The sequence below is a fragment of the Schistosoma haematobium genome, chromosome 4 (genome assembly GCF_000699445.3).
Source record: "Schistosoma haematobium chromosome 4, whole genome shotgun sequence".
In the NCBI taxonomy this organism is placed as follows: Eukaryota; Metazoa; Platyhelminthes; class Trematoda; order Strigeidida; family Schistosomatidae; genus Schistosoma; species Schistosoma haematobium.
The window spans coordinates 29,620,001-29,640,157 of NC_067199.1; the positions used below are offsets into that span (position 1 = coordinate 29,620,001).

General features: G+C 29.5%; 1 protein-coding gene across 2 annotated transcripts in view; it reads right to left on the bottom strand.

Moving 5' to 3' along the window:
* The window catches only part of ATP2B1_1 (ATPase, Ca transporting, plasma membrane), a 143,666-nt gene extending 123,890 nt beyond the window's left edge, over positions 1-19,776 (bottom strand). For both annotated transcript variants that reach the window (XM_051216156.1, XM_051216157.1), the window contains exons 1-2: positions 19,334-19,776; positions 10,720-10,893 (exon numbers count right to left, since the gene is read on the bottom strand). In XM_051216156.1, the coding sequence (XP_051066721.1) occupies positions 10,720-10,893; positions 19,334-19,508 (349 nt within the window). In that variant the 5' untranslated portion in view covers positions 19,509-19,776. The remainder of the gene's footprint in view (positions 1-10,719; positions 10,894-19,333) is intronic.
* Positions 19,777-20,157: the final 381 nt, after the last annotated feature.

The following is a 20,157-nucleotide window of genomic DNA, read 5'->3' on the forward strand; positions in this document are numbered from 1 at the left end:
ATAGCTTAAACTAGATAGACAGGTTGGTAGATAATATCAACTAGTAATAACTACAGTACATAGTTTATTCATGTAAAACCATAACAAAAACAAAGACAGTAACATTATATACATAACAGGAAGACAATCTCTAAGAAAATTAGCATTAAATTAAAATCGATCAAACAATATGATATCTAGTAGTATGTACTTAATTAAAAAACATTTTAATCTATGCACTAGTAATTATATTCAAACTTAATAATAGATCATTCCAATATTTAAAATTGGTATATTAATTCAAGATATTTGTTGATGGTTTTTTATGCAACACTGTCTGTAGATAAACTTTTTTTCTTATACATAACACACTGAACAAAAGTAATATTGAATTGAATCCATGATTAAATTTCAGAAAAGTATCACAGGAAGCGTAGAAAAAAAACATTTTATTTTTTCAAAAGAACATAACAATAGAATACAAGAGAGAAATTTCTAATCATGTCAATGTTTTAGTATATTTAGCTGAAGTCATATGATTGTACTATGTAGTACTATGTACTATGGTAGTAATAAATTATATATATATATATATATATATATATATATATATATATTCATCTCTCTTCTGTGTACACGCATGGATGCATACTTAGAGACTTTTACCTACTAACATCTTGTGTACATATTACAAGGTAAAGAAGTGTTTTAATAAATTTAACTTGATACTTGAATTTGTCTATTTATATCTTAAATTATATTTAAGAAATTAAAAGAAATAAAACCAACCGAGAATAATAATTAATAAATATTGGTAAAAATAATTTAATCATCAATTTTTTCAACGGATTTATCTAATTCACTTATATAACACTGATTTATTTTCTTTCTTGATTTAATTCTACAAATAACAAAATTATCTGATGTTTAATATACTCTAGTCAATTGTTACTAAATTAAAGCCTACAATTCAATTGTGGGTTTATCTCCCTAAAAATTGTTAGTTATTTAATTAATCTGAAAAAGAGTTGAGTAAAATTTAAATGTAATATATTACTATTTTCATATGTTACAGACAAATTAAAATGGTGAGGGTTAACCTCAATGTTTGCATTATTCATTTGTTATACCATATTCGGTGCTTTAAGTTGTGTTTTTTTTCTTCGGTCATTTAGTGGATGGGTTTTGTATAGTACAGTATAGTAAAATTTTCACTGAAATTTGTTTTTCATGTTCTAACTTTTATTATATTTATTTTTTGTATTTGTCATGTCAACTAAGTTACATGGAATATATTCATATCGGACAGTCGCATACAAATCTAACCGTTAAAATAAAATAATCTAATTGCTTAACTTTAATAGTATATATCAGTTATCAAGTGCAGGTTAATAACAATAACTATTTAAATTACATTTTGTACGAGACTACAATGAAATATACTGATTCGATATACAGAACAAAAAGTTACAGTACGAGTATAATTCACGGACGAACCAATCAAATTTAAGATAGCAGGTTTGGGATTTTGGGGTGAAATTCATTTATCTATGTCGCTAAATTGAATTTTCGCATTAAAGCTTATGTCATTTAATGATGAAAACCTTAACTAATTTCTTACTCTAACGTCCAGCTGTAAATCAAAATCTTACTTCCTCACTTCAATTTTTAACCCTCATTTCAATCCATTAAGTAGGTTAACATTCTCAAGGTCACTCAACCGTCGTTCAGAAATCGTCCATAAATTATAGTCTTACCAAAATTATTTGTCCCGTAATACTAGATTTTCAGTGAGTGTGCAAATGAAGTCATTTTGGGGTCAGGACCATTTGTACTTTTACCTCCAATCTCTGTTTAGTTAATATATAAACATTTGGATTCGCTATCCTGTAAACAATATTTAGCAGAATCAGTTTTTATACACTAAATTACTTGTATTTAACAAATATATTTATGGACTGGTGACAACTAGTATATATAAAAGGAGGTTGTCATCTCTATACACAGCTAAATCTTACCGGTTAGTTACATTGTTTTCAACAATAGTAAAAGCATGGTTAAAAATGATTTGGTTCACAATCAGTTTAATTGATCGCAACAAAATTATTGAAAGTGAATTCGTCAACTTTTGCTTAGCTATTACCTTTGTGGACACTAAAATCAATCAATAGATTACTGTAGGGGCTTTTATCCCCTTGCTAAGTCGCTGACTTAGTATGTAACATTCTAATCTATGTTATCATATAAATCGGATTTTTCAGTATTCAGCTATCCTTGAACACTCAGTTTAATAGATTTGATGACGTTTTAACATCAATACCCACTATCTGAAATGTCAAAGCTGCTTAGATTATTTAACGGTCATATCGGAACCACGACATAAAGGTAATTCTTTAAATTTTTTTCCGACCCCATATAACTCATTAAATTATTTATCTTGTCGTTGGTGAATCAGTGGACGCCCATACTGGAAAAAGTTTATCAAAATAATAAACAGTCATAACACACACATTAGATTGCTACCGAAATTAAGTAGGCGGTACTTGTCTTGTGACTCACAGTGTATTTGATAACTCATAAATTTAAGCTTATGATTCAAAGGTACTCCATTATTACATTTAAAACATACAAGTAGAGCATAAACATGGTAAATTTTAATCGTACCCATTCTTATTTATTTATTTAATTAGGACAAAATGGGCATCCGGAATCCCTATACTAACCACAATCCAAATATAATAAGTAATATCGTTTAAAACTACATTTTACAAACAATTTTTGGATTATAAATTATTTGTTTATGACTGGAAAGTGATTTTATGATTCAGATCATTTTGATCATATAAGAAAAAAATTTGATCCTGGTTATCTTTCAAGATGCAGGCTGGTCATCGTCCATAATTCGACTGACAACTATTCCATGACAATCTAGTTTTTAGATAAGACGCTAAATATGCTTTTATTTTCTGAACCAATCATTGTACCTGCCTAATTATTAGTGTTCGACTTCACATATTTTTGAGAAGAAGGGGGCTGACATGATTTCTGGAAACATTTAATAATATTTGCTAAGTATTTTGTTTACTTTTCAAAAGTTTAAACTCAAACTCTTCGGCTGAAATACCTCCATACTTTTGCCATTCGTTTATATATGAAGTTTAGCAATAAACATTGCTTTATACTTCAGAAAGTCGTAAATATATCTATACACTATAATTAATCCATCTAGATGGTGTATCAAATAAATATTCCTATCAGGATTTGATTTCATGCAGTTTTTTAACTAAAAATAAACTATAAAAACAACAAATCGGCTTGTATTCCTCAATATAATCAATGTTAGATTTATCATTTTTCTTCATTTGCCGAGTGAATTTATAAAACGTCTTACTAATAAACAAATATGTAAATACTACTACCAATCAAAAGAAAATAAAACACAAATTCACACAGTAACTAAACTAGTTAAATTAAATCGTGACCGGTTAAAAAACTGCATCTGTAATCAATGTATCCCTGTGATAATTATTTAATCATTATAATGATAAATGACAATAATCTTGTTTAGAGAAAATCTATTCAACTTAGTGATGCCACTTAAAAAACGTTTATATAAAAGCACAAGGACAATAATAATAATAATAAAAATTCATGAAAAACAAATATTACAATTATTATTATTATTATTATTATTATTAGTGATTGATAATAACAAGAATCATATGCCCTAATATATTATAAATCTGTCTTTTTCTATGAAAGTCAATTGGATTATTTTTATGGGAAAAAGTCACATTCACATCAACATTTTTCCCTTATATATGTATATATATATATATATATATATATATATATATCAATTGATTTCTATTTTAACGACAATCTATTGGATATTTTTCACATAAATTTTCTTTTAAATTTGTTGTTTTTCTCCTTAAAACTTATCTAAACTAGATAGATAGACATATATTATTTGAAGTAGTCATGAACGACAGTCTCTATTGTTTGTTCGTTATTTTTATATATATTTATGAATGATTTCTTAGTAAAGAATAGTGATTGGTTGAAAAGTTATATTGTATATGAAAATAGTAGTAGGTTAGTAGAATAGTTGAGCAATTCTCTAATAAACACCCAAAATGGCATACATTCTGTTCTAAAATTTGCTATATTATTGAATTTTGCATTTACTGTTCAAATATATATTAGTTAGACAATGACAATTAACAAATTTGAAAACTATCGGTCGACTATTTTTGTATATACATCCGCACTCATCAACTCTTTCTCATCCTATTGTTATTATATATAGGAAATAGAATATAGACAGTTATACAGAGAAAACACTTATATACAATGATATAAACAAACACAATCAGTTTTACTTTGCCCGACCTATTTAAAATGAATGAAAACTGAAAAGCTTTAAAATAGTTGTTTAATATACACAATCAATTACAATGATAGCTACTATTCATTTAGTGTTTTGTGATAAAAACACTGGTAACTTTCCTTACATAGATAAATATCAGCATAAATATATATAATCGTTTGTACGCTTAAACAACAGCACAAGTTTCATTGATATATCTTCTTTCCTCTTATTCTTTACTGAATATTATGTTAAAAACTAAAAAATTGCGTGATTTAGCTGTAACAATTTTCTAGCTTTTTACTATACAATAATTAAAACCGATCAAATGTTTCAACTCTTTCTAAATGAATTCATGATAATTATTAATAGTTTTTTGCTTAACAGTTTTGATTGTTAGTTGGTTTAAAAATAAGTACAGTAACTAGCAGTGGAATATAAAACTCACGTTTTGTCTTATTCAGAACTCTTACAGGATGTTATAAAACTTTGTTTATAAAATTATTGTAAATTGATCGAAAAATCTAGTTAATCCGGTGACGACTTATATGTGCTAAAAGAAAATGGTCAGTTGCATTTCTTAATATTGACTACGAGAAGAATCAAACCCTTATATACGAAATGAATAAAGAATGATTTATAGAGTTTCAAGTTCATAAATCTTGTTCCACAAAATCATCAACATCAATTAATAGGTTGTTTTAGATTATAGCATTCATTTGAGACTAACTTCTTGTTCTAAAGTTGTTGTTTTTTCTTAAATCATACCACTTTTCATTACAAACTATTTTTAAACCCTAGATAAATCTAACCAAATAAATTAAGTAATCGACCATAAAGCTGATTCTTAACATCTTTTATAATCATTGAATCTGAATTTTATTGTTGTTAAGAATAATATAAATTACTGTAAATAAAAACTTGGATGGCTGTGATACTAAATGTTCAGAAAGAGTTCAGTCATATCTCTCGAAAGGTTATTCAAAGATATATGTTATTATACATGAAACGAACATTCCAATAACCATCTACATATTTGAAACAATTAGTCCCTTTGATAAATTTCGATAATACAATGAGAAACTGGTAAACTTCGATTTCTCACTGCATTATCGAAGTCTTCATATTTGAGACATTATATAAATTAATAAATGCAAAAATAATTGTTGGAGAAAAAATAAAGCACGACTCTTATTTGTTTGATTACATAGACCTTTGAATTACTAGACTAGTTTTATAGTAGCCTACCTACAAGTAAGAATTTAGCGCTTCTCAAATGGCTATTGATAGGCATTTGGAGGTTTGAAGACTATATTTTGTAGTGATCAACCTTTAATAAAAAGAGTGATGAGATCTGACAACGATTTGCACTTTCCTTCAATATCCTTTAGCGTGTTTTATAAAAAAATAATTCAAACATATCTTTAATGAATGCATATAATTTTATTGATAGATTCAGGTCTACACAAATGATTTTTTAGTTCCATTGTTAACGGAAACAAACAAGCACTTCATGTAAAACAACAATCTGTTTAAAATCATCTTCATGTTAATTTACCCAAAAACATCGTAACTTGAAATAACCACTCATCAAGAACCTTGAACAAACTTTTTTTCTAAAGTAATCCAGTAAAGCCACTCGCTATTCCCATGCCTCAAAGAAAATTAGCTGAGTTTTTATGCTGGACAAATTGCTCCGAAGATCAACATTAACGGAAATGCACACCTATCTAGAAACTTGCTAAAAAATGCTGTTCGATGTTTTAAGATAGTCTTTATTGAAGGATTGATATAAATGATCATTGAAGGTCTAGTTCTTAAGAGACACATCTGAACTAACCTAAGAGCGAACCCAGGCCAATACGGTCCTTAGATAAGTTCAGTCTTGCTCATCCATTACATTAAGATCTGATAATATACTTTTCCAAACTTTATTTATTTTCTAAGATATTTGATTCTCGATTAACTATAGTAGGTAGACAACTGTCTTACTTTGAACTTGGTTGACTCCATAATTAATAACTTTGAGCTAAATATTTAGGATATCCATCTAGAACTCAGTCAATGATAAACACGATTTATATTTATGACTAAGGTTGAAAACATTGAGCTCCGATTTACTGAGTGAATAGTATCATGTATAGAACAAAACCTAAAGACCATGGGTTTATTCTCCAACAGTTCTCTGACTGAAGTCCGACTTTCACAAATAAACTCTTTAAATTGCACAGGTCTATACAAGCAACCTAACTAGATATTCTATGTTATTTCATAGATCATAACTTGCATAATACAGAGTTTAACGTTTAGCGAAATAAAAATTTTACTTAGTTTATTCTATAAACCTTATTCTAAAAATTATCCGGTACAAAAATTTTGTGCTGAAAGTTAAACAAAACGTCTCATGTCTGTGGGAATTATTCCATCATGTTTTATGAATGTTCGATTGATTTAAACATAAATTTCAACAAGAAGAACGAATTAAACTGCAAAATGAAAATGAATCCCTCCTCAGGAGGGGAGGTAAGTCGGAGCTCTATCTCTCTCTCTGTACATTTTCCCCTATGCTTAATAACTGAGAAATCAATTGATTTCATGTTAATTGGAATGCTTACTTCCTACTTTTCATTTTCAACATATCATTACTTACTAAATAAAATGATGAATTCAAGGAATCAATCGACTGAATTCTTCTTACTCCACAGTGTTTTTTTTCTATATCGTCTTTTCAGAATTAGTTTTCATTAGTGATTGAAAGATTTTATGACATTTTACCTAAGCTTTTAAAATACAAACCAATTAACACATACGTACACATTCACATGCAAAGATAATGAGAGAAGAAAAACTGCAAGAGATGATTAAAAATTAAAAGGTAAAAAAGTAAAGAATAAATGTAACAAAAGTGGCATATGTGCAAAACGAAAAATGAACGTTCTTAATGTCTTTTCAACGTGTTTGTTTTTATTGGAGAGAAAGAGAGGATAAATGAAAGACGTAAAAGAGATGAAATAGAAACAAACAGTTTTTTTACAAAAATTAAGAACTCAAACGAGTAAATACCATTTTGATAATAATTAAACTATGATGGAACGACTAAGTTTGATTCTATAGGCATAACAATTATCAACTTCCAATGTTATATAAGTTTATGAATTTAAATACTGTCATTTTTTCGTATTAAAATTAAATTTTCCTCACCATTAGTTTCTATGTTTAAATTGAGCCATGAATTCAAAATGTAAAGCATCCAACCTTTAAGATGTCGTGTTGTGAGTGTCAACCCCACATCCTTAAAGTATCGTTAGCTTTCAAACGGTGAATTCAACGCACAGCCTATCTATAGAATTAATAATGTTTCATATCCATTATATGCATAATAGTATTCGTCTTCGAATGTATGCGATGGAATTACGAATACTTTTTTAGATGTAAGTGTACCTTATCAATGAATCCAGATCCTAGACTTCTGTTCTGACCATAATGAGATACACTTTGTGGTTGTTACACAAATATTATGAGCAAATATTTAAACAGATTTGAAGCAAATAGTATAATCATATGGTAGCACAAATACTATTGTCGCTTTATACGGTAGTGGACTAAGGATTCCAATATCCCGATAATTTTTCCACGTAACAGGTCTTCAAACAGACTTTCAAGTCCCAATAACTCCTAGGTTTTATACTTCTTAATCTCTATGACTATAAACGACGTATTTTGGTGTACAAAGCGTGTGTCTGATCACTCCTAGAATATTGTACTCTTATTTTGAGTAGCATTTGAGTAAAAGATAAACGTAAGTTGAAATCTGTCAAGTGACAACCTACACTTTGCATTCTCGGAAATGATATTACGTTAAACCACAAATCCAGATCCAAAAAACTTAGACTTAACTCTTTTGAACCAAAGACTTAAAAGAAATCTAATTTTTCCCTTCAAAATACTAAATCAAATAAATTTCACATCCACTAATCGAATCCAATTTGCAGAAACACCTAGTTACAACATTCATAACTCTTAGTCATTAGTGAAACCGTTTCACTCTTAATCTTTTCTCTACATAAATCACTATACTAGTAAATTTCCCAAATTCTGGAACGATTTTTCACAATCTATCCTTGAAATAAAATCACTTCCATTATTTGTTGATTGCATCGATGTTTATATCCTATTTCACGAGTGAAACTATAGGATGTTTGATAATTGTTATTATCGAGTGTACTTGTTAAACATGCCTCGTGAATATTTTACACTTACACTGCCTTTGACTAACTTAATATCTATCCCAATCGGTAGATCATAAAACAACTTAGCACTTGTACAATGACAAGCCCATCACATTAATTTTTGCGGCTTTTGTTCTGCACTCTCTGTTTTGTTTTGTTTTTCTAATTATAGATGACTACGATTGCGCTGCAATGACATTGTAAATGATCTGAAATAAGCTATTCATACATCAACAGAACCCTCTAGTCAACCTACAAAGAATTACTGGCTCCTAACTGCTGCCTTAGCTTGTTGTAATTCTTGCGACAAATGTTTTTTTTAATAATTTATAAAGTGCATCATTTCAAACAATTGAAATTCAAATCTCTGTCCTTTACGTGTAACATAGCTTTCAGTATCAACCTGATTATGCTTGTAAATTGGCATACATTATATATATTCATTCCATTGTCGTAACATTAATACCATTCCACAATCCAAGTCAACCAATCAGTCATTATCATAGGGAAAATGGACGTTAGTTCAAGTCCTCATGCCACATCAGTACGGCGAAACAAAATTGGCAAAAAGAACAGTGAGCAAATGAAATAATGGTAATGTCAATTCAAGCAATAGATCGGTTCAATCAATAAAAACCTAATATTTATTCTAATCCATTCAGTTAATCGATATTATGTGGATGAAAAACAGTTAAAATAATTACAATAGTAGAAAGCTCGTAGGTTTTTCCTATAGGATTTATATCAGGTTAGTTGATGAGAAGACAGGAAATTACAGACATATATATATATATATATATATATATATGATTGAACAAAAAACTAACCCAAATTCCTGCCATTACCCAACCTATAACTAAATATGTCAAACAATGTCAAATATCTAATTTACAATAAACATATCTAAATATATACTTAATTACTGCATAACAAGCTAACTAGGTAAAACACTACCGAGAAATTACGAAGTACTATGCATATATTCTGTCTTAACTCACATATCATTAACAGTATGGTATCATACTCCCCTCACGACCAAACTTTTGATCTCAATAAACAACATATTACCCTAAGAAACATAGAGCTTCATGTCAGTGTCTAATATTTTCAATCGTAGTTAATTTAGGGTGTAATTTGACTTGTTCTCAAACAACCATGACAATATACTTGGTCGACAATATAAATCGTGATTTTCTATTACCATTTCAAACAGGTTTATTTGGAGTTGAAACTCAAGAGTGTTATGGTTAATCCTGATGCTCATCATGTATTTCAATATTTTGGCCAGATATTTTATTTTCTAAAATGAACAGGAACTTATAATCTGTTGCCAATGCTGTTACCTGTTGAAATCGATCAGAATTACTTTATGACTAACATATTTGTTGCAAGTTCTAAGAGTTCATGTGCAGATAGTCAGTCATTCAACCATAGGAAATAGAATGAAAGAGATGCTGACTAATTTTTATTATGTAAAAGGTTTCTCTTTCACTAGTATTAACCATAAACTGAAATAATCTTTACTTCAACTGAATTTCTTCAATCCAATAATTTGATTTTTATAGATTGTTTTTAAATACTAAGTTTTTTTGTTAACATTCCATAACTGTAACAATATATCAGTTCCGTTTGCAATGAACGAATGAAGTTCTACTTACTATTGTGGAAAATAATATACTTACAACAATCACTAATTGCTTTATTCAAGAGTGTGAAAGTTATTCTAAAGATTATATCTTCTGTAAAAGCTTATACTGAATGAAATACGGTGAACACTAATAGTACTTTACAAGTGAAAACTCCTTTTTTTACTGAAACTGACATAGTATTATAAAAACTTTCGTTCAAATTTAAACGAAGTTTCACAGTAGTTATTAACATGATTGAATGACCTGTTAATTATACAGTCAACCGCAGAACTATGTACTTATTTATATTCAATAATTTAAGTGTTTGATTATATTTCGTTGAGAAAGCTTGAACCTGATTGCTGAGCGAAATGTTTGATTTACTTAAGATTTAATCGTTGAGATTTTACGAATATCATTTCTCCTCCTTAAGGATAGAGTGTAAACTGTTTAGTAGTAATTTGAAGAAGAAAAATATTCCATCAATCAAATTTTAATAATGATAACTTACATTTAGAATATAATGCCAGTAAAAGTGATACACCTGCAGCCACCATTAAAACAATCAATGTTACATCCTGTAAAGCTTCCCACATAAGTTGAAAAAAACTTTTTGGAGGTGTTGGGGGTATTATATTGGTCCCGAAGACTTCACGACGTTTTGCCAAATCATGACTTGATAATCCTTAAAATTTAAACAAAAAAGAAAATTCAACAAAATCATGAATAAACTGTAATTTAAGAAAATAAACAATATAGTTTTATCGAACAATATGAACATATCACCAATCTTCAACTATTGTCAACAGAAGATCGAAGATATTGTTATTTATGTATGATCATAATAATTGATATAAATATTCACTTAAAAATAGGATACAAGATTTACACTCCTAAAAGATTCACATAATAATAACAGTAAGAAATAATTATTCCTAGGATCTCTTTCAACGATCGCTATTACAAGAATTTCGGTAACGGATAAAATATAGTTAAATAATGATAATTTACTTCTAAATTATCCGTGGAACATTTTCGGTTTCATAAACACATAAATTTACTTGTTATTTTGATTTAAGAAAAGAATGTCGTATTATTTCATTTGTTATTTGAAATCACATTTTATAATGAATCGACAATGAACAGGAAAGGATTGAATACCGAAGATCAATGAACAAATATTTCCCCTTGGCTTGAGACTTATCAGTTATGCACACTACTATACTTCATCATGAAAGAAATGGTTGAAAAAATCACATTACAAGTTTATCTATATGAACTATTCTAAACAATCAATCAAGACTGTTTGATACATAATTATCGGAGTTACTGTTTTTTTGGATTTTATTAGGCTGACAGATTATCGGAGCATTAATTTCAACAATATATCTAGAAGATATAACTTTCTCAACGGAACTAAAGCAGTTCAACGCCTTACTCTGTTAGGAAAGAAATATTAAGTGAAATAAGCTTTCACCAACCGATACGTGACTCATTTTTTCGATGAAACATGCTGTAAAGTTAACTCACTAAGTTATATACTAATTTAAGACATTAAACTTAAATGGGATTTGTCTTTACTATTAAGATAAATTATAAACTAGGAATATAAAGAAATCTTCTGATCACCGACTCCTTAAAGTGGAAATATAACAAACATACTTTGTTTCGTGTAATAAAAATCCTAAACTGACTGTACTTCATCAATTAATTTACTATCAATTTAGGGCTTCTAACTCAAATAAGGACACTGATGTAAAATTTAGCAAAACTTCACACACTGTACAATACAACTAAGCTTATCTGCAAACTTTGGGACAAATTGGATTTTCGTCATTCTTACAATCACCTATAATAGATTGTTGAATCAGAAAAATGAAGGGATCCTGTCAACATATTGTATTAACACTATGTAGTTATCCGTTATTCATTTTATGCACTAAACTAAATGTATAAATCGAATTTACTGGACACGTCTCCCTAGAACAAATAAATTAAGGAAAATAAAAGCAAAGCCTCTTGGAATTTATTAAATGTGGAAAAGTATCGAAGCGTGTGATGCACTGTATCTTTTAAATGCTTATCTAAGATGACTTTCCGAAAAGATTTGTGAGAGTTTAATCAATTATCTATTTTTAGTCGGTTACCTCAAGAATTTAATTTCAGAGTAAAAGTAACTGAACTTGATATTATCGTTTCTCGATATATTGATAACAAAATATCAAAGACATATTAACGTTACTAAAAAAATAATTTCTACAGTCAAACCAATAATCACATAACATTACAATATTGAATAACTATACCATTCATGAAAACAGTAATTACTTGAAAACTAACTGTGCTATAAACTTATAGAATAAGACATTTCACTGATTCACTGTAAAATGATTTGATCATTCTTGTTCAGTGTTTCCCTCCTAATATCATGGAGTTCATAGTCAGAAAAAATTCTATCAAAAAAAAACTAATCTTCTTATTAGCTTTCTAAACTAGTTAAATAATTGATAAGTTTTGATCGAGGGAAAACAATATTGTGTATGTGTAACAAATGTTGATAAGTATTACTTAAAAACATCTATATTAATGTTTACAGTGTAATTTCTTAAATCTTATCAAAATAAAAGTGTTGAAAATTCAAGTAAAAGAGAAAAATACTTATCATATGATAGAATGTTTACTTCTTGGAAATTACGATAGATAATTAAAATAACAGAGAAATCAAATTAAAAACAAACGTGTAAAATATTTTCTTTTACAATCAATAAGGCATACTTTATAGATCAAAATCATTCATTATTTACTTGATAGACATTCACTCACTTTTTTAAATCTAGAAAATAATCAAATCTGTATATCAACCTAAAAGGTGATATGAAAAATTACTAATTAAATAGTAAAGTAATGATCGACGAATGGTTATTTACTATTATTTAACAATAATTGCCACCTAGATTCAATTTGAAAATGAAATCATTGAAATAGACAATACGGTAACTGATATTTTGTTTGAAAAAAAATTCTAAGATTTATTTTTGTTCTACAAGCTATTATTTATCAGTATAAAAAAAACAACGAAAAGAAGTTTCTGATTTTTAAAAAGAGGGAAACAGAATGATGACAGGTTTGAACTAATCACTTCTTTGATCTTAGATAATCTAAAGAATAAAAATAAATGATCATTTAGAAACTAAAAGTCGTTTTTTATCTTTAAAGCTTTTTGTTTAAAAATATTAAAATTAACAATTTATTTTTGATATTCTAATATATTTGTTATCTAATGTCTTGACTTTTATTTTTCAACCTCTTTAAATCTAACAAAAATTTTAAATAAATATTTATTACAAGTCGTAATTAGTTGAAAATCTATTAAAAACCAAGAAACACTGGAACTGTTTCATCATCATTTGAAATTATTCATTCAATACACATCACAAGTTTGCCATTGAATCAAACTTAGGTCGTATGGTGAAAACGGTACGATTGAATCACTGAGTTGGAATTAAATTCGCTGAAATGTTTAACTTGTCAATCAATTGTGTAGTATGACTATGATACAATGTTATCGATGAGTGACTGACTTAATTCTTATTTATTCGTAGTGAGTCATTATTAAACTGTTAGATTTACGTTCATTATTTTATTAGGTACATAAAAATAATAAATTTAACACTTATAAAACAAAGAGCCAAAAGTTTACAGTTATAACAACCATATATATATATATATATATATATATATATATATATATATTTACATAACCTGGTTTTACTATAGAAGGAAAGTATATTGTTACATTATTCTTCATAGTAAACAAACTTGGATTCACATTTAAGAGTATTATCTACTAACAATTAAATCCAATCAAGATTAATTTTTTACTTAAATAAATTTTAACTAACAAAATTATTACCTGTCAATTTAGAAACCTTTATCAACGAGTCCTAATAGGCAAACACAAGTTAATTCTGATTAAATGGTAATATCATGTTATTAATCTTATTTATTTACTATTTGAACATATAAATATTGGTACAAACGGGCACCGAATATATATGCGCCACACAAGTCACTTGGTACGTGTGTGGGATGTGATACTACCCAGGTGCCCATATCGAAGCAGGTTGTATTCTTAGGGGTAACACCCGCAGCTTTCAACCTAAAGGTCTGATCCACAAAGTAGTGAATCAACTTTAGGAGATGCAATCCCATGGTAGCCGGTGGCCAACAATTGGTTCATACTCCATTTGTTCCATCAGGATCCTGGAGCTTATGTGCATCATTGGTTAAGAATCAGGGTTTTCCAACACCCCTTGTGTTCACGAACTCGGTTAAAGCGCTGGCAATTCGCCTTGCGTCCTATTAATTTCGTAAACAACAACCCCATCACGAGAAAGCGGTGAGCAGAACTTTCTTGGCAGTATCTGTATACGTGTGGTCATGTGAGAGCATTTAGAGAGGGAGAGCAAACTCTCCCCCCCCACTCTCAACCGTACCCGGGCATTCGGGGGCATTTTATTAGTCACACTCCATCGGAAGAAAATAGTTGCTCATTTAGAGTTTAATTACACTCTAAAGTACAAACTGTAAATATAAGACTACAACAAGTTGTACCATTGGAACCCAATGCTTTTGTCAAAATAAAGCATTAGCTTATTGATCCCCAACACAGTAAAAGGGATGTAGTGATCAACAGAACGTTTCGCTTATTTAACTCGGTTGATTTAATTTTATTGGTACTACCCTTTCACTGACATTTAAATATAACTTTGGCGTATCAATCTTTATTCAATGCACTACATCAATTCTTTATCATAACAAAGGATAAATTTACTTGTTATATTTCTGAACTTAATTTGGATATATTCCATGTACTTCTTGTTTGATCCTAATAAGTAACAACAGTGTTAACACTGTAATTGGCAAAAGGAAGACATAGGTTATAGACTGATATTCAACATCAAACTATGGACATAGCACAATAACAACTTGTGCAAGTATTTAAATAACTTCTGTGATAAATATAAATATAAAATAATGCAATCCTATAACTAAAGAGACTTTAATACGTTTAACTGCCAATTACTAATGGTTTAGAAACCTTGTTTTCAAACGCCTCTTAATTTCCGTAATACTGGAACATATATATATATACCATTTGCATAACCTCTGTCCTACTCTTATACCCATTTGTAGTTACAAACTATTATGTTTACGAATTATCATTTCAAAGGAAAATTGAGACTTACTGGTTAGTTATGAATAGCTAGTCTTTTAGTCATTCTCACTTTCTCAGGGCTGGTTAGTACAACCCGACCAATTTATTTAAAGTAGTACTTGTTAAACATCAAAACATCGTTTTCATCATTTAAAACAGTGGTATTTAAAATCTTTGTTGATCATAACACATTATTCAATATACTGTTAACTAAATTAATTAACTTCTGAAGTTTCAATAGATGAGAAAATTCACTGAATCTGCTTATTCATATAGAACATATGAGGAATTAATAAAGTGTGTTGTTACTCAAAAAAAGTTAAGGATCAGGTTTGAAGAGAAAAGTGACATGGCCTTCTGATTCTAGAGCCTATCCTCTGGCTTTTAGGAAGATTAAAATAAGCTCACGTGCTATTCATTAACCTAAGTCAAGTTAGTTTCAAAAACGTCATATTGGGAATCATTAGCCGCTCGTTCATAATGAATACCTCTGAACAAAATAAAAATTTAGTAACGTATATTAATTAAAAAGATTTTCCTAATTACAATCTTCACACGTCATCAGAACGTAAGCCCGATCTTTCTAGTTACCACTCAAATGTAAGCCCAAACTATCAAGTGCATTTGTGGATAGTAAATTAGCGTGTTCCTAAAAATTTCTCATTTTCATTGAGTCATTCGCCAAATCAACTGAATCGCTGAGCCACAAAATCAGATTACATTTCCAACCAATAGCGACAAACAACTAAGGCATCAATCAAAATTTTCCGACTTCTAGGCAACTTATGATTGCATCTTCGTATGTTTCCAACTGCCGTATCTGTATTCCAGTGTCCGAACCCAGTTTGCTTCTGCAAAAAATATCTTGTACTGGTTTTAATAATAGCTACCATATTCAGTCTTATTTTCCAGCACTAACAGCAATCAGATTTAAGAGACTGGTACGCTTATCTCACATATGGTTGAATTTTTTAATAGTTTAAAAACAACCAACACAAGTCAAATAAAAATCTGTACTGTATTAGAAATAACCGTAAAAAATATCTGAGTTTCAAAAGACCTACGTGACACAGGTGCGTCATTAATGACTATTTGGCAGCATTTACGAACAACATATATTCATAACTTTTTGTTACCATAATAATTACTGGTAATAAATTTTAAACAAATTAGTGGCACTACTTTAAAATGTTTTACTTTTTTGACCATCGCTGCGACCAAATATTTTTCCCTTAAATCTAGTCCACTAAACGTTCCTACACCTTGAAGAAACATTTTCGAATAATTTTTTCAAACCACAGTCTTATTCGATTGCGTTTAATTTAACTACTTCTACTACATGATCTAAAATTTTTAGTTTATTTCGTTGATGATGGGAATTTTTATTTAACAGATATCACTTAAAAAAACCTATAATTATATAAGCCTCAGATATGACATTTCGTATTATCACCCAAAACATCCAAGCTTATAGTTCGAAAAAGACAATCAAATATGACAAAACAACGCAAACTTACAAGAGCTCTACTTGGAAACAGGTAAATATTATTCTCTCATTCATGACTTTTACATCACTCGCTGTCTTTTACTCATTTAAATTATAACCGAAAGACGCAAACGACTTGTATCATGAGACACAGTCCTTATTTGAGCATAATCCCTCACTTAGTATTCACTCATTATATCAAGGCTTCACTGTTTTATTTTTTCTTGTTAGAAATAATCTTAAGTGATTATCTAGAGATTGTGAATCAGGCCCTACAAACTATCATGTTTTGTAGGTTTAGTCAGGAATGGAAACAAAACATAAAGTTGAGGTAAACGTTCTGCTAACAAAATTTCACTTTCTATATCAGATATCAAAACGTATGCAATCTCTCAACGATGTGAAAGGATAGGTCCATATATTATCTTCTGCTTTCAAATTAGTAAACTTTGCTTTAATCCTTTTCTTTTAAATTTATCAGGTCTAGAACTATAGATATGGATTGGACCAGTAACGTTCCTAGTCTAACGGTGATATGTTTTTATGTTTCGTAAAAATGGATACACTTACATATATCTGGAGAGACAAACAGTGAGAAAGCATTCTGAAACTTTTTTATAAAACTGCAATCAAAGAAAAAACCATGACTTGAGACAAGATAACATATTCAGCAAAGTATTACAGAGAACGCAACTTGAGTTGATATCTGCAATTTCAAGTAAATCTTTATTTATTTCTCCGTTGGAAGTGAACAGCTGTTCACAAACATCTCAATAAAAAATGTTGAGAATATTAAAATGAACTTTATAAATGCTTCACAATATGTGAGAACCAATGGTGGCTGTAATTTAAATCTTTTTAAGAACTCCATTGCAAAACGACTTGGGCTCCACGAAGTTTATAGTTTCGTAATATATCAAAGAATTTTTACACAAATTCTAAGTTTTGATTGTCAAACTTAGTTACTCAGTATGAATTCATCAGTACCTTTTCTTTATCTGTTGGCTGTAGTCAAAAATGTTATGTAGGGTTCTAGCTTACAAGTTGTACATCTAACTGTGCTACCGTTCATTAACATTCTAATTACAGCTATGGCTACGCCTATAGTCAGATATGATTATGTTTGACCAAGTGAATAAATCAACTTTGGATAGCTAGTTAAGTGTGGATGGATGCCCTTGTAATCAAAATTTTGACAGCATTGTTCTGAATAAAATTGATTATTTACCCCTTCTGACCCCTTTTTGACAAACATGCCAATAAATAGTCACGCGCAGTAATTCAAATATCGATTTTATTTTTACAGTTTAAACCCTGTTTTGTTGTATTCACCTGTGAAATTAATTTGAAGTATACTGATATCTGATCTTTGAGCTCTTCTAAAACTATATTTAACGGGCATAATGGGGTTTGAGTATGAAAATCGATATCTTAGCTCTCAGAAATTGGAGAAAGATTGAGATTATTGATTGCAATTGACCCTTACCAGTTTACAGACAACCATGTGGCGCAAACTAAAACGTATATACCTATCATGCTCTCCTAAATACTATTATCTTTGCAGTCAATGTATCATTAACAAATCAGTTCTGGAGCCAATAGGCTTTGTCGGGAATTTTGAGAACTTTCACGATTAGTTTTCAGGAAAAATTAGTACTGGGAATGTTATTCAGTCACTGAGTTAACAAAACCGAAAACGCCCAAGTCAGTAAACCCTTAATGATGCCTTAATAAGACTTGTTCATAAACAAGCATAAGAAAGCAGACAATTATTTCTGTGCCTAAACGATCCATAGGGTTATAGACCACTGCGTCTTGATATCATCTATGAGTTTTATGAAATAAAGCGAGTTGATAGTTTCTCTGATTTAGTAGTCAGAAAAACGAACACTCCTTACTAGTCCTGAATATTCTGGTTCCGACATTCTACGAAAAAGCAAAGGTAGACCGCCGAGGAGGCTTATACACGCACGAAACATATGTTTAATTCAGACTGATTTTCAATGGCTCTGCAGACAAAGTTATTCAGTGACTAAATTTATCTTCGAATTACTTACGATGATAGAAGACATAAATGACTTAACAGTAATGGAAATGGTTAAAAACGGTTATAAATGAAATTTAACATTTTCTTCAGTACTTTAATTCATCTCCTATCTTGTTTTACTTAAAAAGTCAGCTCTTAGAAGACTCCAAATAATCTGCTTAATTATATGGTACACATCCTGATTAAGTATTGTGGGGGTTAATGTTATCCATATTCTAACGATAAAATCGTTAAACACAATTTCAAAATTAAATCATTAGTACAAAGCACCAAAATACTTAGTAAAAGAACTAGTAACCAGATGATAAAAAAGCAACTGAAAAGGCTTGTCTAAAATTACGTAAGTACACGCTTCGAAAAAATCGCCAACTAACCTTGAGTTGGAGAGGTTTTAAGACGCTTACACAATCCAGAAGCTCCACCAAATCTTTTATTCACAACTTCTACTGCTTCAGCTCCACGCAACTGCATAAGTCCCTGAAGTTCATGCACAGAGCAACCAAATTCCGTAGAATTATTGCTGTCTTCAGTAGAGAAGCGCTCACGCATTTTTATATATTTACTCAGATGGAATAGAAAGTAAAATAGTAATATGTCAATTAAAATATTATCCTTAGATCAAATATTAGTCCAAATGATTTGCAATGTAACCAGATTAACATAGTTTCGCATTAAAGCAAACTCAAAAATCAGTTTTATTATGTGGTGAGTAAATCGTAACGTTAGGAACTCTTGAACTACTTTAGGGTGACTAAATCTCCCGCAAACTCAACATTCGAAACAGAGAATTCAGAAGTTGATGTTTGTTGAAAGGTTTAAACAAAATTAAATTTTGCTAAGTCATTACCGTATCTAATTAGCTGAGATGACTAAAAATTCTGTGGAAATAAGTCACACGATTATGTGCATACAAAATATTTGCTAATTGAACTCTCATCTGAAGACAATCTCCTTAATAGATATATTGTTTCAACAAATTAATTTTTATTAGTTGTTTAGTTGAAAGTCGTTTATTTTGTAATGCTACTACTTTTGAAGAGAATGATAATAATTCAACGGGATGGCAGAATTGGATGGTTGATTCAGTGCACAGAAAGTAGCACCAAGTTAATATCCAACGAAAATCTGTATCCATCAATGTAGACTGACCCTTTGACGTCCTTTCTAGAATATCCTGACATTAAGAATGTTCGGGACT